The sequence below is a fragment of the Electrophorus electricus genome, chromosome 8, assembly GCF_041902795.1.
Source record: "Electrophorus electricus isolate QZ-2024a chromosome 8, ASM4190279v1, whole genome shotgun sequence".
Classification (NCBI taxonomy): Eukaryota; Metazoa; Chordata; class Actinopteri; order Gymnotiformes; family Gymnotidae; genus Electrophorus; species Electrophorus electricus.
In genome coordinates, this window is record NC_137504.1 from 2,185,001 (window position 1) to 2,210,000 (window position 25,000).

General features: G+C 47.4%; 1 protein-coding gene across 6 annotated transcripts in view; it reads left to right on the forward strand.

Annotated features, from left to right (window-relative positions):
* arhgap24 (Rho GTPase activating protein 24) overlaps positions 1-25,000 on the forward strand; it is a 102,422-nt gene that overhangs the window by 7,157 nt on the left and 70,265 nt on the right. For 4 of the 6 annotated variants that reach the window (XM_081719445.1, XM_081719446.1, XM_081719447.1 and 1 more), the window contains exon 2: positions 6,998-7,189. In XM_081719445.1, coding sequence (XP_081575571.1) covers positions 7,001-7,189 — 189 coding nt within the window. In that variant the 5' untranslated portion in view covers positions 6,998-7,000. Of the gene's footprint in view, positions 1-6,997; positions 7,190-19,712; positions 19,790-25,000 lie in introns of those variants that run through there. The other 2 variants (XM_035526712.2, XM_035526713.2) reach the window with 2 other exon arrangements.

The following is a 25,000-nucleotide window of genomic DNA, read 5'->3' on the forward strand; positions in this document are numbered from 1 at the left end:
TAGTGGTATGGTAGTGGTATAGTACTGGGATAATAGTGGTATGGTAGTGGTGCAGTGCTGGGATAATAGTGGTATGGTAGTGGTGCAGTACTGGGATAATAGTGCTATGGTAGTGGTATAGTACTGGTATAATAGTGGTATGGTAGGGGTATAGTACTGGGATAATAGTGGTATGGCAGTGGTGCAGTGCTGGGATAATAGTGGTATGGCAGTGGTGCAGTACTGGGATAATAGTGGTATGGTAGTGGTGCAGTACTGAGATAATAGTGGTATGGTAGTGGTATAGTACTGGGATAATAGTGGTATGGTAGTGGTGCAGTACTGGGATAATAGTGGTATGGTAGTGGTATAGTACTGGGATAATAGTGGTATGGTAGTGGTGCAGTACTGGGATAATAGTGGTATAATTAGCCGGTTTGCTTTGTTCTCATTGGCTTTTTCTTCTCTGCTAAAAACCTCTCATGGCCATTTTAGGCACTGGGTGGCCCTGTAGAGAGCAGCTGTCACACAGACACGCAGATACGCAGACAGACATGCAGGCAGACAGACAGGTGGCTGCAGTATTGACACAGATGTGTCTGCTTGCCACGCGGCCCCCAGCCACACACACACACACACACACACACGGGTACACTCAACCCACCTCCACATGCATGTATCTGCTATATTTGGTTATTTTATTATCGACACGTGCCGATCACCTCGCTGTCGCGGTTCTCCAGAATGCATCAGTCCAAGGAACCCTCTGGGCTTCTCCGATGTACACTAGCCTTCTGTGCCTGTGTGTGAGTGGAAACTAAATGGCATGATGTTTTTTGTTTGCTTTTGTTGTCCGCCAGACGGTCCGGATTCTCCTTCCTGTGTGTGCGCTGCAGGTTGCGTTGCAAAGTGTCCCGGCAGGATTTACACTCTCAGCGTTGGGATGAAGAGCAGATTAAAATCATCATTCAGACGCTGTACCATGTTCCTGACACACACACACACACGCGCGCGCGCACGCACCCCAGAGCCCTTTTCTGGTGCTTCTGCTTTGGTTAATAGTTCCCTTTAGGCAGCTGTCCTCCTAAGTGCAGAGGAATGACTTCCATGTGCACGAGCAGGGGATTAGGGAGGTGCAGTGAATTAACACACCACGCAGAGAGATCGGCTCACGCGTGTTTAGTTTACCTCCCACTCAATGTATAACACACACGATCGTCAGGTGCAGGATTCTGGGATAACTGGAATGTGAGAGGCAGGTGTGTGTGGCTGTGTGGCGGGAGACCGGCTCTCCAGGAGCAGATCTGTAATGTGACGGGATTGGAGTATCGCACACTGGCCAGAATCCACTCGATTCACAGGAATAAACAGCGCTTGGCTAAGGGGTGGGGCTAGCATTATAGCTCCTCCTGCTGTCCCATTCCCAGGTAATCCGAAGGAATCTCTCTCCCTGCTTCCGTAAACTCACACGGGTCTTCTGCCTGATACAGCTGGGGGTCGCAAGCTTGTGAGCTGAGGGAACAGTGTAACTCCACCCGTTCATTTTCCCATCAGTAAAAAGGCCAAACGGAAGCCCAGGTCAAACACTGAGGTTGACTTTGAGGGGGTGCTGTGGGCGGAGCTAGCCACATTCCCATGCTAAGAGCAAATACGCTGAGTAAGCAGACAGAGCTAATGACGCTAACGCTAACCGCCAGCTGCACCGTGAGACCACACCCTGCCCTCGCTGACACTGCAGGAGCGGCAATCAAAGGACATAGATCAGTGGACCAGAGCCTCCATGGCCTGGACACCGCCCATGCTCCACCCAAGTTCATGTTCAACACCTGTCCCAGCTCCTGGAGGCCTTGGAAATGTGTTGCATCAGTTGTGTTAGCATGGAAAGCGAGGACACTCCCCCCCCCCCCCCCCCCCCACCCAACACACACACACACACACACACACACACATAAACAGTGGACTCTTACTCTTACTTAAATCACACACCCGCTGTACTGACGAGAAGCACAGCCTCATTTAACAAAGCGCATGGTCTCTGTTTCCACGGTGCCCTGGGATGGAAAAATCTGTTAGAATTATAACGTAAACTTGATCATTCAGCATTCCTCATCTATTTTAACCACTTCCTCACTGGGTGTGGGTCACAGTTCCTCAGAGATGTCAAGACAGCCCTGACTCTCAGAATCAGGAAGTAGACTTTTTTCTTTCTTTTTCTTCGCCGTCTGGGTGTGTACTCTCGCTCGGAAAGGTCAAAGGTTACTGTTCTCAGAGAGGAAAAAGTTGTTCTGTCTGATTGAAACGCATGATCGGCCCATGGTCCCCGAGAGCGCGTTCGCAAAAATAACGGCTTACTTTGCGCAAGCACGCCACGCTGTCACTGGGGGCAGGGGGGGTCAACCCTGCTGAAGTCTATACAGCCTTCGCGTAATCAACATGGTGGTATATAAGCCGCGGACAGCCCCCACGGCCTCTGAGAGCTGCGTTTCTGTCCCCAGTAGAGGGAAGACAGGGGATGGAGGGCGTAAATGGTGTTTGTGAATTCAGCTGTGAGAAATGACTTTTTAAACAAAAGAGAGGCCGAGATGCTGTTTGCTTGCCCCAAGTGAATGTGTTTCACAGGCTTGTTTCTAATTTTGGTGATTGATTGAGAGAGAGAGAGAGAGAGACAGACATACAGAGACAGCGAGAAAGGCAGTTTGGCCAATACAAACAAACTGTGTGTGTGTGTGTGAGATTCTCACTGGCTGCAGTCTGTAGCACCCTGATAGACTGAATAGCCTGAGTGGAATTTTTATTCAGCTCTTCAGCTGTTCAGACACAGAGACGCTCTCCCCCCACTTGGTACTGATCTCTCAGCAGCGCCAGCAGCAAACGGGCGGATACGAACCAACCCAAAAGCAATACGACCACTGTGCCCTCAGGAGGGGCGGAGACAGCCAGCAGGCGAGGTGGGGCACACCTGACGGAGCTCAGGAGGGGCGGAGACAGCCAGCAGGCGAGGTGGGGCACACCTGACGGAGCTCAGGAGGGGCGGAGACAGCCCTCAGGCGAGGTGGGGCACACCTGACGGAGCTCAGGAGGGGCGGAGACAGCCAGCAGGCGAGGTGGGGCACACCTGACGAAGAAGTTTGGACTCATCTGTCTTCTGTGTGAGAAAAGCTCCCATGTGCTGAGATGTTCACATCACCTCCTTCCTGGCACGGGCGGGCGGCTGGAAGGAACAGCCTGATCAGGTTGGTTCTGGAGCGGACATGCCGACGTCTGATTGGCCAGCCCTTACTGTGCCCGGGGTGTGCTGGCAGAGACAATAGATCATATCACCTTTTTTCTTATTCCCACCACATCAGACTCAAATGGAGAAAAAACACGTTGTTATTGCACGAAAGCTCTGCTGTTTTCCAGAGTCCACACAGCCGTGTTCTTTCCAGCCTGATGGTGGTATGAGCAGATGTGTCTTCCACACGGACAACCGCAGAAATCTGCTACAGGGTACACGAGAGTCCGGGAAACTGCCGATTCACTGTGCGTGCGTGCGTGTCTAAATGTGTGTCAAAGCCGTATCTCACAGAGGCCTCTTGGACATTCTGGATTGTCCCACACTGGATCTGATGATCCGAGACACAGCCGGCCAGTGATGGACTTCACAAGCACAGAGAGGGTTTGGCTTCTAAAACTCATCCAAACTCTTGTTTCTGTCAGTGGCCGCTTCTCCAACTAATAGAACTTTTTACTTCTTGTGGTAAAAGTGGAACCCTGCTTCACACATTTACCTGATGCTTATATCCAAAAAACCCTTGAATTATGACTGAATACAGTTTGAGTAACAGTGATGGGATTTGAACTGGCAACATTTTGATTACTTAGACCAGCATAGTTTTTAAGCACCTACTAGGCTGTCGTGTATTTTCCAGTAAATTCTCACCTGGAATCCACCCATACTGGCACCACTGTTGTAGTCTGGCGTCAGCTGACTGACAGGTCCTTACAGAGAAGAGTTTTAGGCAGGCAGTGTGTTGGTCACCCTGCAGAGCCAGAGGTAGCAAAGATAAATCAATGAGAGTGTTGGCATGGTTTGGCACACACCTGTCTAAGGAGGACACATGCCGTACATCAAGGAGTGTGTGTGTGTTGTAAGTGTGTGTGTGTGTGTGTGTGTGTGTGTGTAATGACAGTAGACCAGAGGGTGCGCCAGGGCCGCTCCTTTCACAGATTTGCACAAACAGAACACAGTGCAGTGCTGAAGTAGCACATCTGGAGTCTATCACACACACACACACACACACACACACCATTACACTGGTGGTAACGTGGCAACACATCTGCTCTGCCTGTAGCACAGCCTCCATGTCTGATGCCTAGAGACGGATAGATTTTGTTTATGGCCCTGTTGCTGGACCATCTAACACACGGGAGAAGGACGCTGTCCCTGGTCTGCTACTGACCTACTGGGCTGCGGACCCCAGGAGAGCCCCAGGGACAGCGTAATGGTGTCTGGAAGTAGACCGTGTGTTAAATGTACTTCATTCTCTGCTGTAATAAATAGGCTCTGTAATTCAGAATTCAGAAAATGGCATTGAAGCATGAGGTCTGAACACAGTGATGTCACACTGTAGTCACCTGCACCTGTGTGTGTGTGTGTGTGTGTGTGTGTGTGTGTGTGTGTGTGTGTGTATATGTGTGTGTGTGTAAGAAGTCGACCTTGTTCACTGCCATCATCACATCAGAAGATCGGTAATGTGAGTCAGATGGACAGAGGAAGTTTGATGTGCTGTGCTTGAAAGTTTAACAGGGTTTTAGAGAGAGAGAGAGATAGAGAGAGAGAGAGGGAGAAGGTGAGAGAGACTCTTACAAGTTGATGCTGAGATATAGTTTACACTCTGACCTGTCTATCTCTCTGTCTGAGACGTGTCATGCTCAGGAGAGGCAAACACATCCCTGAGTAATCTGAGTAATCAGATCGAGGTTATCAGTGATTAGAACATAGCATCACTACCCACAGTGGGACATTCCCTCCACTCGTGCCGTTATTTTATTGCTCAAGGTTGCATGCTTTACGAGAGATGGAGAGCCCCGCCCCCTGTGCACAGGTGTGACATGTGAGCGTCGCGCGCGCGTGTGTGTTTTACGGCAGGATGGAAAGAGCAGAGCAAAACAGCCTGAGAAACGAGAGAGATAAACAGAGTGAAAGAGTGAGAGAGAGAAAGAGAAAGATCGGGAGAGAGAGAGAGAGTAATGTTATGGGATAGCTCAGTGCGGCAAATCATAACCAGTGACACTAATGGGTTCATCGTCATGGCAGCCAAGGAGGATGGCGCTCCATCCAGACGAACATCAGAGAGTCAGAGAGAGAATGAGAGAACACTGAGAAACATGGAAAGAGAAGGAGAAACCGCTGAGAAACACGGGCGAGAGAACAAAAGCAGTGTTGTGATTTTCCACAAGCCACCGTGAGGGCCAAGCCCCTCCCACACGCAGACATCTGAGGCCATGTGTCATTACGAACGCATCAGCATGTAGGACGTCTGCCTCGCCTTCCTGCTTCTGATATCCCTGGAACAGTCATTCTCCCGTCTGGCTTTCTGAACTGCTGATGGAAAGATGTGTCTCTGATCATAACTCCCAGAAAAGATCTCATAACATCTCTCAGTTTCTTCATGTATTCTGTTCTATTTAGTCAGTCAGTCAGTTATTTAATTAGTTACTTAATTAGTTACTCAGTTATTTAGTCAGTCAGCCAATCAGACAGTTAGTTTGTGGTGCAGAGTACTGGAGAGAATTCTGCAGAGTTACTTCACATAGTTACTTCAGAGAGTTACTGCAGTGTTACTACAGTGTTACTTCAGAGTGTTACTTCTGAGTATTACTTCTGAGTATTACTTCAGTGTTACTTCAGTGTTACTAAAGTGTTACTTCACAATGTTACTGCAGATTGTTACTGCAGTGTTACTACAGTGTTACTTCACAGTGTTACTTCAGCATTACTTCAGATTGTTACTGCAGTGTTACTACAGTGTTACTTCACAGTGTTACTTCAGCATTACTTCAGATTGTTACTGCAGTGTTACTACAGTGTTACTAAACATTGTTACTGCAGTGTTAATTACCAATTTTGTACCACTTGTCAGTTCTTTCGGGGGGCAGGTCATTGGTTTAGCTAAATCAAGGGACAGAGGGATAGGAAAAACAACAGAAAACAAACCGTCTTCCTGTTTCAGTATATGGTGAAACACGGCACTTTTCCAGTTTGAGCACCTTTTTTACCTTTTTTTTCTCCCCTCTCCCTCTCTCTCTCTCCTTCTCCCTCTCTCTCCCTCTCCCTCTCTCTCCCTCTCTCTCTCAGTGCTTCTATGGCCTGTGTTAATTGGCTGGCTCTTGCTGGGTGTTTTTTTCTCCATTCCCTGCCATTCCCACAGTTTCCACTCCCACCAGAGGGTTTGTTTATCTGGGTGGACAGTGTGTGTGTGTGATGAGGCTGGTTCAGTGCAGTACCTGCCTCCCTGCCCTAGTTTAGTTTAGCTGTTGAGTTTCTGGCTTCAGCGAGGCAAAAATCGCAGCTGTAAAAGGATGGTGGTGACTTATGGGAAGCAGCAAGGGCCAAAACACTCATCCCCGTGATGGTGATTATAAACACTCATCCCCGTGATGGTGATTATAAACACTCATCCCCGTGATGGTGATTATAAACACTCATCCCCGTGATGGTGATTATAAACACTCATCCCCGTGATGGTGATTATAAACACTCATCCCCGTGATGGTGATTATAAACACTCATCCCCGTGATGGTGATTATAAACACTCATCCCTGTGATGGTGATTATAAACACTTATCCCTGTGATGGTGATTATAAACACTCATCCCTGTGATGGTGAATCATTATGAACACTCATCCCTGCTCCCAGTCTCCTGAGCTTCTAACTCCATGTGTGTTTTATATCTTTGCATTCAACATGTGCACATATTGATTAAACCGAGTCTCTCTCTCTCTCTCTCTCCTCTCTCTCTCTCTCTCTGGAGGAGATGGAGGAACTCTCGGCTGGGGTGGGGATTAGTCCCCAGCACAGCAGCGCCCCCGACAGGCAGACGGTCCTTCGTTGCGGCTGGCTGAGGAAGCAGGGTGGCTTCGTCAAGACGTGGCACACGCGCTGGTTCGTGCTGCGCGGAGAGCAGATGTACTACTACAGAGACGAGGACGAGACCAAGGCTTTGGTGAGTCCAACAGAGAGAGAGTGAGAGGGTGAAAGAGAGAGAGAGAGAGAGAGAGAGAGAGAGAGAGAGACGGGGGGGGGGCACACCGTCATACTGTCATTTATGGTGTTATGCCCATGTATAGGGTACAAGAATACACACACACCCCAGTCACTGGAGTGTGTGTTTGTGTTTTCGTGACTCTGACCAGTTGATCTCAGAACCTGGAGATCCACAACATACACACAATAACTAGTATGCACTAACACACACAATAACACCCTTCATTATTACTAGGTCAAAGCTTCTCTCAGTCCTAGAACAAGATATACGTGCTTATACACATGTATAGAACACACACACACACACACACACACACACACACACACACACACACAGATCTGAGAATGACCTGGTTTTCAGCTGTCCAAAGGCCCTGCTTCTGTCTGTTAGAAAACCCCCGTTGTGATGTGGCTTCTCACCCAGAGAGCAGAAATGCTGAAGACAATGTCTCCAGGTGTCTCAGACGGGTGTTCCTTATACGCACCCGAAGATTTGGGAAAAAAGAGCTCACAGCCTGCTAATCCCTCCACTAACCACGCTGACAGTCTTCCTGTAACGGCCACTGCCCTGAGCTCTTAACTAAAACGTGTCCTGTAAACGTGTCCTGTAAACGTGTCCTGTAAATGTGTCCTGTATGGTGGCTGCTGAGGGGTGTAGAATGCTCTGCGTTTGACGAGTCTCTTCTTCCTCCTGTCAGGCTGCATGTTGTCTCAGGACTTTCATGTAGACGGTTGGGGCTCCGGTAGGGTATTAGCGTTGAGTCCCACGGGGGGGGCGACTCCAACCCCACAGGTATTGGATAGCACCACCCGACACCTCTGTTTGAAGTTAGGATTCAGTGGTGTCACCATAGGACATTGTAGACGCGTTTTTAACAGGCAAATCACTTTGAAGTATCTTCAGATGACTGGGGGAAGGGGTTCACTCATTTTCCTGTTAAACGACCTATAAAGTGTAGGGGTAGGGGTGGAGTGTTGGACGCCCCTCTCAAGGGCCCCAGGGGCTCCCGGGGTCAGCAACCTTCCGAGCAGTTCCTGCACCACTGCAATGGACGACGCTAGCAGCACACTGACACATCGCACACGGTGACCCCCAGTGGAGCACTCACTCGTGCTAAGCTCCACTCTGGTCCTACTACGGTCCTGCCAACAGACTCGGAGACTCTGCACCAGTGGGAAGCTGTTTTAAAATGCCAGCTGTTTTAAAATGTGTTTATGACTGTGTGTCGCCTGCCAGACCACGACTGCTAACAGCTAGGAGCTCTTTTCTTTAACTACAGGAGGGCTTGGTGAATGTTGGCAAACCCCCCAAAACTCTTTTTCAGGACTTGCGTAAAGAATCAGAAATGTGGCCACAGGAAGTGCCGCGTGAGCCGCATGTGAAACCCAGGGGGCATGTCCACATGTCCACGCAGCTTTGGCTCTGGTGTTCCTTAAGGCAATGCCGATGTCATCCAGGTGTGAGCAAAGCGGACAGAAGCCACGCGGGGCACGCGCAGACGGCAGAGGGCAAAGCTGTGCTGACACTAAACAACGTCTCGGCATTAAAGTACGGTTTTTGAATCTCCATATTGTTTGATGGCTGGTTCACAATCTGTTCCATATGGCTAAGACAGACCTCGGCAACACCACAGATGTCATGCAGTCGCTATAGCAACAGCTTGGTGTACGATGACAAAAAAATGGCAGATGTGAAAAAAACGCTGATTCAGACCGTATTTTGACTAACGCTTAGTAACTAAGGCCTGGCGAAGAATAAGAGAAAGAGAGAGCGAGAGAGAGAGGGAGAGAGAGAGAGAGAGAGAGAGAGAGAGAGAGAGAGAGAGAAGGTGAGAAAATAGGTTTTTACCATCACTAACTTCATCTCACTTCTTGTTCACTTCATCTCACTTCTATTTGTTCATGTGTACATGTTGATTTGAGCAAAAATAAAGAATGTGTTAACTGAGCACTTTGGCTCTGAGGTACAGCCAGACAGGGAACAGACAGACATGTAGAGCCCAGAGAGAGGAACAGGGAGGACAGACAGGCAGACAGACAGCAGACAGGAACAGGCAGACAGACATGCAGATCCTGAGAGTGAGACCCCAGAGACAGAAAGCCAAGACACTCCACAGCCGCATTTGACATCGCGCTAATGAAAAACACTCGATGAGTCACGGCAAAGACAGACAGGACATCTCGCTCTCGCTTCCGTTGCCATAGCAGCTGGCGCTCGGCGCTCTGGGACGGAAGCAGGCAGCAGATCGGCGGGGCTGAACACCAGGGGGCACTGCAGAGAGGCTCACAGAGGCAGGTGGGTCACAGGCCTCCCAGTAAACCCCCCGAGCTCCCACTGGTAATGAAATAGAGACTCGTACCACTGTCCTCACGCTTGGGTAAACGGGGGTTATTTTAATAAGGTGATTTCTGGGTCGTTAGCGAGAAAGCGACCGAGGGGAGGCTAAGGAGCGGCAACGCTTGTCATGTGTAAGTGCCACAGATAAAAGGCCGTTTATACACACACACACACACACACACACAAGCGCTGTTGCCTTTGGAGTCCTTTGGTCACTGACAGCACTGACAGGTTAGAAGTACTGATCCACTAGGCACCTCAGAGGAGCTCAGATATCCCCTAATGTTCCTCAAACTAGAAAAGATTGAATAATGAAAATGTTGACCAAAGAACCTCCTACAGTCTGGGACTCCATGTTATGCTAATCTGTTTTGTCTCTCAGAACTCATTGTCAAGGAACACCAGAAACATGCGTTATATTCCTGTTTCCTGTCTTATCTAGTCCTTTTCTGGGCGGGGCTAGGTTTTGGGGGTGGGTGGGGCTAGATTTTAGAGTGTTTACTCCAAAAATCAACATACACATAGTCAATGATGAGTTTGAAAAGGGTCATTTAACAGTATTATATAAGTGACAGGAGATGGAAAACAGTAATATATCAGTGCAGGTCCGTTGAACACACAGTCAACAGCAAGAGTTTTAATATATCAGTAGTGTTTTCAGCAACGCACAGATCAGTGGGTTCTGAGAATGTTCCCAGTCATCCAGGACGCTGAAAGTTGAGTAACAGTATGCCAGCAAGACCTGGCTTGTGGTGTAATCTTCAGGCGTCCCTCATATGAGTGGAGCTGTGTATGTATCTGCAGTGTGGATCACAGCTAAGGGAGGCACAACCAAGGTCACACAGCAATCTCTCCAAGCTTCCATATCTCTCCATATCACATTTACAGCATTGTACAATTATGAGTACAACTCAAGTAATTGAGGGTTAAGGGTCTTGCACAGGGACCCAACAGTGGAAACCTGGCAGTGGTGGGACTTGAACCAGCAACCTTCTGATTACTAGTCCAGTATCTTAACACACCAACAGGGGGCTCAAACCTACAACCCTGATATTGAGTCTCACACTTTACCAAATGAGCTAGCCATGTCAGCCTGTTCCACCTTAGAGAAGGTGAGGTTCTTTTTTCTCGCATTTTGTGGTTGTTTGTTTGTTTGTTCGTTTTCCTTCATCGTTTTCAGAGCCCTGCTATTTGTTGAAAGCCAGGTATTATCTCAACTATCTCAATCTCAGGTACTGCAGAGGGGTTTCTAAAGAGAGGGTGGGAGACACTGAGTTGTGTCCCTCAGAGACGCTCTTAAACTTTACACCTGATATGAGACTTATTTAACGGAGGCACGCTAAGACATACCACCTGGCATTGGCATGTCGAGAAGACTCCCTGACGCGCCACGTGTTTGTTTGCAGAGTCACATAGACGGCATGGACAGGTACTGCAACTCCAAACACCAAAGGGGACAAAGAGCGTGAAAGGTTAAATAAAAGCAGCTGTTAGCGTCCTCATCTGGCTAGTCTGGAAAACGGGCGAGGGTCCGGATCGCCCTGCTCTACGGTGCCGAGGCACAGCCCAGTCGTGTGCTCACTCTGGACAAGACAAAGCTAGTGTGGATGTGAGGTTCAGTCCTTCATCTATTTGTGCACATGCGTGCAAGGAGATCTTCTTACTCTTTAGCGTCTGCTGGTCTCCAGGATACGGCAGCGTGTGGAAAAGCCACTGAATCGTCGCCCGCTCTCATGGAAAACCACAACACGATTTCCACACAGTTCATTCTGCTTCTTCCAGCGACTCAGTTAACCAGCTGGGATTACGGTTGCATCTCTTCACGCGCGTGGTTGCACAGTGCCACTGGCTCTCCTCAGATCCAGGGAGCTGAACTTAGAGTCAGGCTGAAACTGGTGAAGCTGAGCTTTCTCCTCTAGATTTCACCTGCTCCCGTGACTGTTCATCTGTTCATTCCACCTGATCACGTGACTGTTCATCTCTTCATTCAGCCTCCTCATGTGACTGTTCGTCTCTTCATTCAGTGGGGCTTTGTTGCCATTATTGCCAAAGCTAATTAACATAAACATAACATTAACATTAACTTTCTCTCGCTCTCCCTCCCTTTCTCTATCTTTCTCTCTCTCTCCCTCGATCTCTCTATCTTTCTCTCTCTCCCTCTCTCTCTCTCTCTCTCTCTCTCCCTCCCTCTCTCTATCTTTCTCTATCCCTCCCTCACTCTATCTCTCTCTCCCTCTCTCTCCCTCCCTCTCTATCTTTCTCTCCCTCTCTCTCTCCCTCCCTCTCTCTATCTTTCTCCCCCTCTCTCCCTCCCTCTCTGTATTGTTTTTTTCTTCTGTTTGTACCCCAGCATGTTCCAACCTGTTGTAGGCAGTCTGTGTCTCTACCACCATCCAAACCCCCAAAGGCTAGTTCTCCTGTATGTGAGACAGACAGAAAGAGTGTGTGTGTGTGTGTGTGTGTGTGTGTGTGTGTGTGTGTGTACAGGCCGCCTTAGCCAATTCTCTAGCTCCTTCTGAAACAGAAGGTCAGGCGTCAGATCCCCAGAGGTGGGTGGGCAGGCCGCTAGAACAACCGCCGACCCATAATGCATCTGTTGTTTTCCCCTGCTCAATAGGCAGCCTTATACTCTCTCTCTGGCACAAAGGACCTCTGCCAGAGCAGAGACGGGAATAACGCCGGACATGGCAGGGCTTTTCCCATGCTTTCTGTGGATCGGATTACTAAAATATTCCCTAAATCCCTCCTTGACTTTCTGCCTCAGAAACCTGTAGCTCTCAACGTGGCGAGATGCGGCCGATCTGTAAGGGCTTAAGAGCTTGCGTGTGTTTTCTGGTGAGTGGGATTGTGTTACCGCAGTGCTCCCGAAGGTCCGACCTGCCCACACAAAGGCCCAGACGGAGGTGCTGGCTTTGCTCTAGAAACGTTTGCCGATGGTGTTGAGATCCTGGTTAGTTCTGGGATGGTTGATAGGCTAATAAATCATTGCGGTGTGTCTAATTAGCGTGGCCTAATTCTGGCCTTGGGTGGGTATTTCTAGCTTGGTTTAGGCGGTACAGATGTCTGGGTGAGTCTCACAGGGAATCAGACTTCTGACTATAGCGTTACTCGAAACAGACTAGAGGACTGTGGTTGTTGTCTAGAGGACACCAGGACAACAACATTGTTTCTGTTTATTTAGTGTTTCTTTGCCCTTGTTTCTCTACCAGCTACCACTTTAACATTCTTAGTGTTTCTCTGCGGCTTTGACACATTTCACATCTGCACAGCCCAGCAGTACATATTACTATTTTGAGGAAAAGTTTTTAAGAAGAGTTTGACTTTCAAAATAAATTAATGAATCAAAGCCATCCAAAATGCCCCCTTGTTATTAATCCAAGACATTTGACGTGCTAAAATACTGTGGATGTAAAGTGAAAGCACTACTACACGTCAGATGCGCTTCCTCTGCACACACAGATGTGCTCTTTCATTCGTCTCCAGTCACACCGTCCTGCACAGTAACAACACCAGAGATCTGGTCATTTAGAAAAGCATTTGCTCAAACGCACACACACACACTGTCCGTGTGTGGACCTCACCTTACATACGGCCTTGTCTCTCTCTGTCACGATGGACCGGAACATGCTAGAGTTGTTTCCTTCAAGTTCATGTTCAAGTTTGGTTTATTTGTCACATACATAATCATACACAGTATAACTCGCAGTGAAATGGTTGCGAGTGCTCTGTCCAAACTGAAAAAAGAAAAACAGGGGTGCAGAGAGAAATATATATATATATATAAATATATTAACGATGTATGTACAATATATGTATATTATGTTTATATACACAATGTACAATGTATATGTGATATGTATATATGTATGTACACAAAGTACAGAATGTACAGTCCCATCTTGTAATTGACATATTTACAGTTATATGTTACATGGTGGTAATTGAACATATTTACAGTTATGTTAGATGGTGGTGGTGGTCCCCACAGTTTATCAGTTTCCCTGATTCAGGGACCGAATCCTTTCTCATTTGAGGTCTCGTCAGTGCCCTGTGTCTATAATTGACAGCCTGGCAGAGTCCACGTTTTGAAGGATATCTTTATCTTGGCTAACTGCATGTTAGATCTCTCCTAGCCTGAAGGTGCAGTTGCCACCACCGTGGTACAGATCTCCTCATCCTGAAGGACGTTGCTGCTCTCCCGTTAACACGAGAGAGTCAAGACTGGGCTATAAAAATCCAGTAAATACATTCTCATGCAACGACCAGCTAGTGAATTCAAATGAATTCTGCACTGCACTGGTATGAATTATTACACACCGGTTTTCTCATCTGAATGTTTGGGTTGCTGAGGGCATTGTAGACTGACTGCCGTTGGACGGAATTCTCGGAACACTGTGCCAGTGCCGCTGGGGAAAGCTGGGAATGTTTTAAACATTTTCCTAGTTTAGTTTTTTTTAATTTTAAGAGTTTCATGATCATTTGAGTTGTGATGTGCTGTGATTCTTTTGGGGCAAGCAGGTTGAGTTTATGAGAGTGGGCCAGCAGCTTAGTGATTGGTACAGACTCCCTAATCCTCCTTGTCTGCAGTGCGGTGATTGGAGCAAATGCATTAATCCTCCCGGTCTGCAGTGCAGTGATTGGTGCAGACTCCCTAATCGTCCCGGTCTGCAGCGCAATGATTGGTGCAGACTCCCTAATCGTCCCGGTCTGCAGTGCAGTGATTGGTGCAGACTCCCTAATCGTCCCGGTCTGCAGCACAGTGATTAGTGCAGACTCCCTAATCCTTCCAGTCTGCAGCGCAATGATTGGTGCAGACTCCCTAATCGTCCCGGTCTGCAACGCAGTGATTGGTGCAGACTCCCTAATCGTCCCGGTCTGCAGCGCAGTGATTGGTGCAGACTCCCTAATCGTCCCGGTCTGCAGCGCAGTGATTGGTGCAGACTCCCTAATCGTCCCGGTCTGCAGCGCAGTGATTGGTGCAGACTCCCTAATCGTCCCGGTCTGCAGCGCAGTGATTGGTGCAGATTCCCTAATCGTCCCGGTCTGCAGCGCAGTGATTGGTGCAGACTCCCTAATCGTCCCGGTCTGCAGCACAGTGATTGGTGCAGATTCCCTAATCGTCCCGGTCTGCAGCGCAGTGATTCGTGCAGACTCCCTAATCGTCCCGGTCTGCAGCGCAGTGATTGGTGCAGATTCCCTAATCCTTCCAAGATGGCCAACTGCAAAAAAGCTCAGCCAGCAGAGTATTAAGTGATCTTAGAGGAAAGAAAGAAAGAAAGAAAGAAAGAAAGAAAGAAAGAAAGAAAGAAAGAAAGAAAGAAGCAAAAACATGGATAGATAGATAGATAGATAGATAGATAGATAGATAGATAGATAGATAGATAGATAGATAGATAGATAGATAGATAGATAGATAGATAGATAGATAGATAGATAGACAGACAGATGCTAAACCATGCTAACCCATGAGGGCAGGTGTAATTAAGATATCCCAGAATTACATCTTAATCGTGTCTGTTAATAACCTCATTCAGAATAATGTTTCATCTCATCACCTGTCCCATCACCTGTCTAATCACCTGTCTCATCACCTGTCTAATCACCTGTCTCATCATCTGTCTCATCACCTGTCTCCTAATTACTACCGCCTGTTCTGGAGCATGAATATTTTGCCCCACCCCTGTTTCCCTTAATAACACTTCCTGGCTTGCACAGTCTCTTTTGAATGATTGTAGATGAATATTGCTATATCTATACATAAACATAACCTGAACAGTAACCTTAGTTACTTTTCCCTTATAAGATCAACAAAACATTCTCACAATGTCAAAACATACTCACAATGTACAAATGTTTTCTTACTATCATGGGGACATATATAGACATATGGACATATTTTTTCACCACAAACAGAATGAAAGACAGTATGTACACACACACACACACACACACACACACACACACACACACACACACACACATACACATCACAGCCGCTGGGCTGGGCCATGCTGGTACACTTTCTGCTCACATATGACGTCTGGCAACTGTCGGGGTTAAAGATTAGATAAAGATGCATTAGGAGCTGTGCATGTGGGCAGGGACAAACAAACACACACACACACACACTCCCACACACACACACACGCACACACACACACACTTAGCCCACGTGCACTTACCCCACCGCACACACACTCACACGCAACCCACGTGCACTTACCCCACCACACACACACACACACACACGTATGCACCGTGCTGCACATACTTTCCTACACACTCCACTCTGAAACAAAAGGCCCCGTTGTAACTCTGAGATGTTTCTGCAGTCAATCACACTAGAGCTGCTTGATTTGAATGCAAATCTGCTTTAATGCAATTTTGCTTTTGAACTTGAAAAAAGACAAACATTCCAGCTCAGAGGTTGCGTGTGCGCCAGTGAACAGCGCTGAGAGAACTTACTAACGTTGCGTTTCTGTCTGCATATAATCCCGTGAACACTAAGTTCTTTTGGCAAGATACTGGAGAGATTTTCTCTTTTCCTGAGAGTGACCCTCTCAAGCATTACTGCAACTGTTTCTCCATGTTTAATAAGAAACATTAGAAAACATTCATCTTTAATCAGTCTCTCCCTCCCTCTCTCTCTCTCTCCCTTTCTCAATCCCTCTCTCTCTCTCTTCCTATCTCCCTCTCTCTCACTCCCTCTCCCCCTCCCTCTCTCTCTCTCTCTCCCTCTCCCCCTCTCTCTCTCTCTCTCTCCCTCTCTCTCGCTCTCTATCTCTGCCTTTTTTTGCTTTTCGTATATTTATACACACATCTGGGTCCATCATCACAGTGCTTTTCTGAAGATGCCACATGGAACCACTCCCTCCCTCACACAAACACACACACACTCACACACACACACACACACACACACACACACACACACACACACACACACACACCAACCACACTATTCTCTCCCTCTCTCTCTTTGAGTCTTTGAATTGATAGGTATTGACAACCTGTTACTTGGTGATGTCAAACCTGAACATTTAGTGTAGAAAGCATTCGATCTGTTGGAGCTTCATTTAGTATTTAGTCAGTTCATTCCAACATATCTGATGAAGCTGTGATTTAACCTGCCTAGCCTAAGGTTGCTGGTTCCTCTGGATTTTTGCGTTAGTCCTGCTCGGTTTGTTCAGTAGACGATCCTCCAGCTCCAGTGTGGCCCAGAACACCTGCACACCTGCCGATCCGCGCACTCCGTGCACTCCGCGCTCAGGACATTGGGGAGCAGAGCCACGTTATGATTAATCAGCACCTCCTTCTCTCCGCATCTGGCTGAAGTCCCATGTCTGCTACTAATTCATGAGAAGCTTCTCGGCAAAGTCAGAGAGAGAGAGAGAGAGAGAGATGAAGAGAGAAAGACAGAGAGAGGAGAAGAGACAAAACAGGGGTGCTTGCATGGATATGACAGGAGAGAGAAAAGGTGTGGTCTTTAATATTCAGTACAAGTAAAGCTTCTACCTCCTGGTGATGAGAACTCCATAACTTCTTATTTATTTCAGCCACTCACCACTTCATTAAAAATACATGATTAAAGAACACGATTTTAAAGATTCAGATCTACTTTAGCTTTTGTTAAATATGTTAATTTCTTCATCAAAGCTTTGGCAATACAAGTGGGAATATTTGTCATGTCAATAAAGCACCAATTAAATGAACTCAACTGAGAGAAAGAAAAAGAGAAAGAATATATTATTTTTCTCCCAATAAAGCAGGCACAAGGTTATTACTTTCTAAATTAATCTTATGTGATTCAAAGATCAAAAAAGCAATAGTGAAGAAATACATGCACCCCAGACCAGCTGTGTGTGTGTATATATAATATATACCTGTAATTACCCCGCCGACTCCATGCATATACCTGTAATTACCCCGCCGACTCCATGCATATACCTGTAATTACCCCGCCGACCCCGTGCATATACCTGTAATTGCCCTGCCGACTCCATGCATATACCTGTCATTACCCCACCGACTCCATGCATATACCTGTAATTACCCCGCCGACTCCATGCATATACCTGTAATTACCCTGCCGACCCGTGCATATACCTGTAATTACCCCGCCGACTCCGTGCATATACCTGTAATTACCCTGCCGACCCCGTGCATATACCTGTAATTACCCCGCCGACTCGGTGCATATACCTGTCATTACCCCGCCGACTCCGTGCATATACCTGTAATTGCCCCACCGACTCCGTGCATATACCTGTCATTACCCCGCCGACTCTGTGCATATACCTGTAATTACCCTGCCGACCCCGTGCATATACCTGTAATTACCCCACCGACTCCGTGCATATACCTGTCATTACCCCGCCGACTCCGTGCATATACCTGTCATTACCCCGCCGACTCTGTGCATATACCTGTAATTACCCTGCCGACCCCGTGCATATACCTGTAATTACCCCACCGACTCCGTGTATATACCTGTCATTACCCCACTGACTCCATGTATATACCTGCATTTATCCAACCATCTACCTAATGTAATTATTCTGTTATGCCATTGTGCTCCTTAATGGTGTTGGTGACGATGAGTGTGCATGTGTCGATGAGTGTGCATGTGTCCGTCAGCGTGCATGTGTCCGTGAGCGTGCATGTGTCCTTGAGCATGCATGTGACGATGAGCGTGCATGTGTCCTTGAGCATGCATGTGACGATGAGCGCGCATGTGTCCGTGAGCGTGCATGTGACGATGAGCGCGCATGTGTCCGTGAGCGTGCATGTGACGATGAGCGTGCATGTGTCCGTTAGCGTGCAGGTGGGCGCCGTTCTGCTGAGTCTGCCGTTGCTCGGCAGCTGGGGTGCAGTGAGCTGTAATCACTGCAAGGTCAGTCCATGTCCGGGGATGTGCTGAGTAGCTGCAATTTGCGGTGGGAGAGGGAGCGGACTCTCGGCCGACACCCGGACGTGGGTGCGTGAACATCTGGTAGCACTGTGAGGAGTGCTCCGCTGAGACTGAGAGCCAGGAGTCCCAGCAACGATGAAGAGCTCTACACAGAATGCAGATTAAATGGCTTTACATTTACAGACTTTAAATCAATCCATGTGTTATGAGGCACAGACAGACAATCCTCAAGCAATCCTGTAAGAAAATATAGACTTGGCAATAATGTATTCTGAAGTGACTGATTCAAAGAGAGAGAGAGAGAGAGAGAGAGAGAGAGGGAGAGAGAGAGAGAGAGAGCAAAGGAAAGCAAGCAAGAAAGAATGAAAGTAAAGTGACACTTAAATGTTCCTCAGATGTTAATCAGTTGTTGGGATTAAAGAAACCACAACCCCATTTGAAAAGGGCCAAGCCTGTCTGTCCCTGCACCAGAGCTCGGGATGTGGAATTATTACCCAAACAGCACAGAGCTCCCGTGCGCACGTGCTCTGTGAAGCTGGGTCACTTAATTCCTTTCTATGTTAAATCTTTCTTCCATCTGCTTGGCTCTGACTCTGCTGGCCAACTTCCTTATCTATATTTCTCCTTCTGGTATTTCACCACACAACCCTTAGAGGCTGTTAGTGGGAGACCAGGAGCAGCACCCAGCTTGGAACGCCCTTGTGTGAATTTGCTCTCCACTAACGATGTTGTCTTTGATTTAAGTGCACAGTAATTAGCATGTGACCGGACGTAGCACCTCTGCTTTGATAAGAATGGTTTTACATTAGCTGAGATCTATAGTCAGTCTATATCTGAATAAACACTGACCGTTAATAGTGGCTGGGAATGGTGCAATGAACTCACACGCACACGCACCCATACACACACACACACACACACACACGTGCACGCAGGCGCACTCACACACACACAAACAAAAACACGCACACGTGCAAGCACATACACATACACACACACACAAACACACACCAAATTGCCTACTTTACTCAGTACTTGCTATATGTTATAGTCCCTAAAAGACAAACGTTTGGTGCCGATATTGTAGTCTTTGAAAAATGTAAAGTTTTTAAGTTTGTTTGTTTTTTAACAAACAGAAAATGTTTTGGAATAAATACACAGAAAACATGCAAAAGAAACAGAAGTTCACCTCCGACAGCCAGTAATAAGACTGAGTAAATACTTCATCAGCAGATGGACACTTCATGGAGCAGAGGAGACAGGCTGGACGTGGCGTCCAGGTGAAGGCTCGCAACACGCCTGCGTTCCCCGTAAGTTCCTCAGTCCCGCTCACCTCGGCCGTGAGACCGGCAGGGCTGCCTGGATCAGCAGAACGGTCCACTATGAAAGTTTTGGGTGGGGCTTTGCCCGGGAATGCGGCCTACGGGCAGAGAAAAAGATCCTGGTGTTGGCTGATCTTTGGACTGGGTGGGAACAGAGGAGAAGAGACTCTGTTGTGAGTGAGAGAATGGGTTTCAGTTTGTTTCAGCAGCAGATATGTCGATATGGATCTGTCACGTCTTTGTGATTATATCGGGAAACAGGACCTATGAAGAACTACGGGACAAAATGGCAAAGGAGCATCAATAATGTAACCTAATCTTGCAATCAGTATTTTCTCTTCATAAAACTCTTTCGTTATAAAACGATGGATGATAAAGTAGCAAGAGACTGTAAAAGTGTCGTGAGGTGATTTGCTGCTGAGTGGAACAATAAATGGTGTCCTTCTCGAAGGCCTTCAGTCCCACATAACTCTCATGGGACGGGGTCCAGAGTCAGCCGCCCCCTTACACTTCTTATTAAAGTCCCACGGCGCAGCAGCATGGGAGAAGACACCCAAGCGCTGACCCGCTGTGACGTCTCCTGCGTCTCTGTCCAGTGGTCACAGTCCTGCTACCCTGTGCCAGCTCCTGCGTTACTGCTGAATGGTCGTTGGTATGCAACGTGAGCCAGGCATGAAGCTGCAACCGTGAGCAACACACTCTCCCCTCCAAGCCTTTACCGTCTGACAAACGTGGCAGGAATCTTAAGCAGGCTCACATAATACAGTGGAAACCTTCATGCAGGGAAAGAGAGGAAGAAAGAAAGAAACAGGAGAGAGAGAGAGAGAGAGAGAGAGAGAGGTCATATTCTTGTATTGATGGTGTTTTCTCCACTTTTAACAACACACCTGATAAAAGCTAATAATCAATCAGGTGCATTAGCACAGAGAAAACACAGGCCTATATCACAGCAGGCGCCAAGTCTAGGGGGAAGTGTTTTGTTTATATTTCCACAGGGACATGAGGATTGTGTGTATTCTTTTAAAAATAAGCCACAAACTGCTTCGACAAGGTCACAGTGCTCTGCTCCTGGAGTTCCTGTCTTTGCATGGGATCCCAGCCAAGTGGAACAGCATAATCCTGGGCTCTTAGCAGAGGTCTTTTAAGACTTTCATTTGTTTGATCAGGAAGGGACTGATTTTTGAAACAGAACACATTTTGATGTAGCTCTGATTGAGGCAGGTGTTGCAGCTACACAGTCAATACCACGACCTCCTGGTCCAAGCCGTGCGGTAGAACAGCTCTGCACAGTTTACTGGTTACTTGGCACTCACATGCCTCACCGGTTACTTACAGGTCATTACAGACCAGGGAAGATAATAACAGAATGGACACACGAGCTGTTGCAGTTTCTTTTTTTATATATAAATATTTCTTCACCTGACCTTGATGAACTGAGTTCACTGTGGGGGGAAGAAAAGGACCAAGACAGCACAGGACATTCCCTGTGTGAAGCGCATTCCCTGTGTGGAGTGCATTCCCTGTGTGGAGCACATTCCCTGTGTGGAGCGAAAGGGGAAACATTGGGGAAATGTTTCTTGTTGCTGTTGTTTTTAGATATCGAACATTCATTCCAATTGGCAAATAATTTGCCAATTACCAAATTAGCAGACGTGGCAGAATCTTTGCGTGACCAGGTATCTGAGGTCCCTGAGGATATGTGTGTTTGAAGGCATTTATTATTACAATGGAATTCACAGTAAACACTAAGTTTTTAAAAACTATTAACACTTTAAATGTTCTCTCTCTCTCTCTCTCCCTCTCTGTATCGGTCTCTCCTTCTCTCTCTCTCTCTCTCTCTCTTTCTATCTCTCTGTATCTGTCTCTCAATCTCTCTCTCTCTCTCTCTCTCTCTCTCTCTCTCTCTCTCTCTCTCTCTCTCTCTCTCTCCTCTCCAGCGCAAGTGTCTAAAGGCTTACACACACGACACATATTTCTCATTCCAAAACAGAGCCAGACAGCCACATGTCAGACATTCCAGGCCATTCTGTCAATACCGAGCGCAGTTTGTTTTCACAGAGCAGCTCACACACATCAGGGATGAACAAACACATACAACTGGATAGTGATGAAGATGAACTGGGTGATGAAGATGAACTGGTGGGTGGGTGATGATGATGAACTGGGTGATGAAGATGAACTGGTGGGTGGGTGATGAAGATGAACTGGGTGATGAACTGGTGGTTTGGTGATGAAGATGAATTGGGTGATGAAGATGAAGCTGGCGGATGGGTGAGTCCACTTAAACGTTTAGTCTTACACTTCAGAAGCTCGGTTTGATTATACATTTCCCTGCTATCCCTAAAAAAATACACTAAAAATGAGATTAAATAAAGTATCTGAGAAAACACATAAGACTTTTCAGTTACCTTTTATGAAGGTGTATAGATTTCTGTTTACACTAACCACACTAAGAAAACCACATTAAGAAAGTCAGAAGCTTCTTAGTAGGATTAACAACCCCACAACACCCAGAGACTCCAGGCCAGGGGTGTCCTGCTTCTGTCTCCAACATGTATCTCCATGTAGGGTTTATCTCCAACACCTCCAGGATCCAGAGCGCCGCCCTGGTGCTGAAACAGAGAACGCTGAGAGAGAAAAGGGCGTTCTGCATTATAGCAAGAGGCCTTCACATCAGCCACGTTCTGCTACTGTATATGTAACCCAAACCCTCAGAGCACCAGCACTCGCTCAGGCGGCCCGGTTTAGGGGCCCTGGCTCAGCTGGGCTCAGCGTGTTTCCTCCCATCTGCCGCTCTGCTCTCACTGAACCCAGGGATTCAAAAAACCGTTCCTGGTCTTCAGAGAAACGGGGTAGTGGCGGTGCTAAAGACGTCCTCGTGTGTTTGTTTGAATTAAAGCGGAAGACATGTTCAGCTCTGCTCTGTGGTGTTCGCGCTATCCCCTTTTACTCAAATCAACATCCAGATCCCTAATGAAAACATCGTAGACGACCTCACACTGCCTGGAAGATGTTTTAGGATCCAGAATTTCAACAGTTGGCTCTGTTTTTGCTGATACTAGGACTGTATGCTTCTGGACTGAGTTGGATGAGTCAAAATCATCAGAGAAGCTGGATAAACAGACTACACATGTATTGACACAAAGGGAGAAACAGCTGTCAGGAAAGGTTTTAATGATGGAGGGCCAAACAGACATCCAGCAAACAGACGAATCGCAAACAAATCCAACAGGGAACAGGTGAAAGAGTAAACAGGCAAACAGAGATCAATAACCAGAGAAGCGATAAGGGATACTAGTGCTAAGAATCGTAAGGCAGGCAGACGAGACTTCACAATGACTGACTAGAAAAACAGAGCTTATATAGGTGAGGTATTAAGAGATAACTAGTAACAGGTCAGGTGATCTAGACCGAACTAGGGGCTTGTGGGTAGTGTAGTGAGTATTGGGCATATTGGGTTCACACAGCATATGCTATATTTACAAGAACATTTACATTTTAAACATAAATCCCCCTTGCTTATATTAGCACCTACGGCCACTCACAAAGCAATATAACTCACAAAGCAATTAGTCAAACGAGAAGTGGGCGGAGTCGGATGTACTGGCACCAAGGGAAAGGGCAACATGGAAAGAGTCAGGTGTGTTGGCGCAGAGGAAATGGGCGGAGCTGATAAACACAAATAACAAACAAAAGCATATCAGATGCTACAAACACTGTGAAAATGGAAACGCCCACCAAAAAGCTTCTGAGTTGTGTTGGACGGTATATTTTTAAAATTCTTTTCTTTGTTCTTTATTTATTTTTTGCAAACCCCTAAAGTCATGTGCAAGGCAAGCTTCACCGGAGCTCTTAAGTGAGTGAGTCTGTTTGGCTGTGAGCAGGATGCCTGGCTGCACAGACAGTCTTGGCATGAAGCCTCTGCCAAAGAGCCGCAGATTAATGGATGACCTGGGGGGGGTGTAAGAGCAGAGAAAAAGGGAAAGCGGATGGAGGGAAAGAAAGAGAGACAGTATGATAAAAATAGAGAGCCAAGCGAGCGAGGGAGACAGAGACAGAGACAGTCTTCATTAAATCAAATCATCCACTTTTTCACCATAGTTTACAGCCTGAGCTGACAGATATGGAGCAGTAATGACCCAGCACGGGACACTACATTGTCAAGGTTAAACGACCTTTGTAAGGGGCCTGTCCGTAGCCACGACCTCTACCTAATTGTTTCCATAGGGGCTGTGGAGTCCGGCCCTGGGCACGCGCCAACACCTGCGTGCTGTTCTCACTGTGGTTTAGCTCTGACGCTTCCGTTGGTCTGTCTCTTCTGTCCTTAGCCGCACGGAGCAGAGGTTCTTGTATCCCGTTGACCTCAGCTGTCCTCCTCCGTGGTCGGCACAAGCCCTGCCAGCTACAGCAACAGTGTCGTGAGAAAACTGAAGCTCTGCCGTGCTGTGAGGAAATTCCCGCCATCGCATTGGGCTAACCCTCGGCCTTGGGGTCGCACACACAAGCAACCGCAAAATTCCCTCGCTGGAGTCCCACATCTGCTTCCTGCAGTGGCTGGAAATCCTCAGTGGGCCAGTAGACCCCAAGGGCTACGCTGGAGGTCATCCCACTGTGGGCTAGTGGCCGTGAGCCAGGATGTCAAGTCTAACAGCAAACTGGTGGGCAGTGACAAAGGGGCCAGTGCATGCTGGGAAATGAAGTTCTGGCCCACCTCACTGTCACGGAAATCATGGTGTGGCTGGCGAGAATGTTGAATGCAATTTTTTTGTAGTCAGATAATGTGCAAGTCACCATACATTGATGAGTAGAGCTCTACAGTGACATCAGCTGTCCATCACAAACACTGTCAGTACTGCCACTGTTGGGCCCCTGAGCAAGACCCTTAACCTTCAATTTCTTTAACTGTACCCGGTCACAATTGTGAGTTGCTTTGTGTAAACATGTCTGCTACATGCTGTAAACGTGAAATGTGTCGTGGCTAGACTATTCTCTGGTATAGTGTAACTATAGTGTAGTGTAACTGCAATGAAGCCAATGTGAACACTGAGCTAATGAGTGTGTTTTTACATGTCTGTCTCTGGCTGCAGACAAGTACACTCAGACAGACACCCAGTAACAGGATATGAAAGAGGAGAAGGGTGGAGCAGTTGTGGAGACGATGTTCAGTGTGGTGGGATTCCAGAGGGGCTAGGTGGGCTG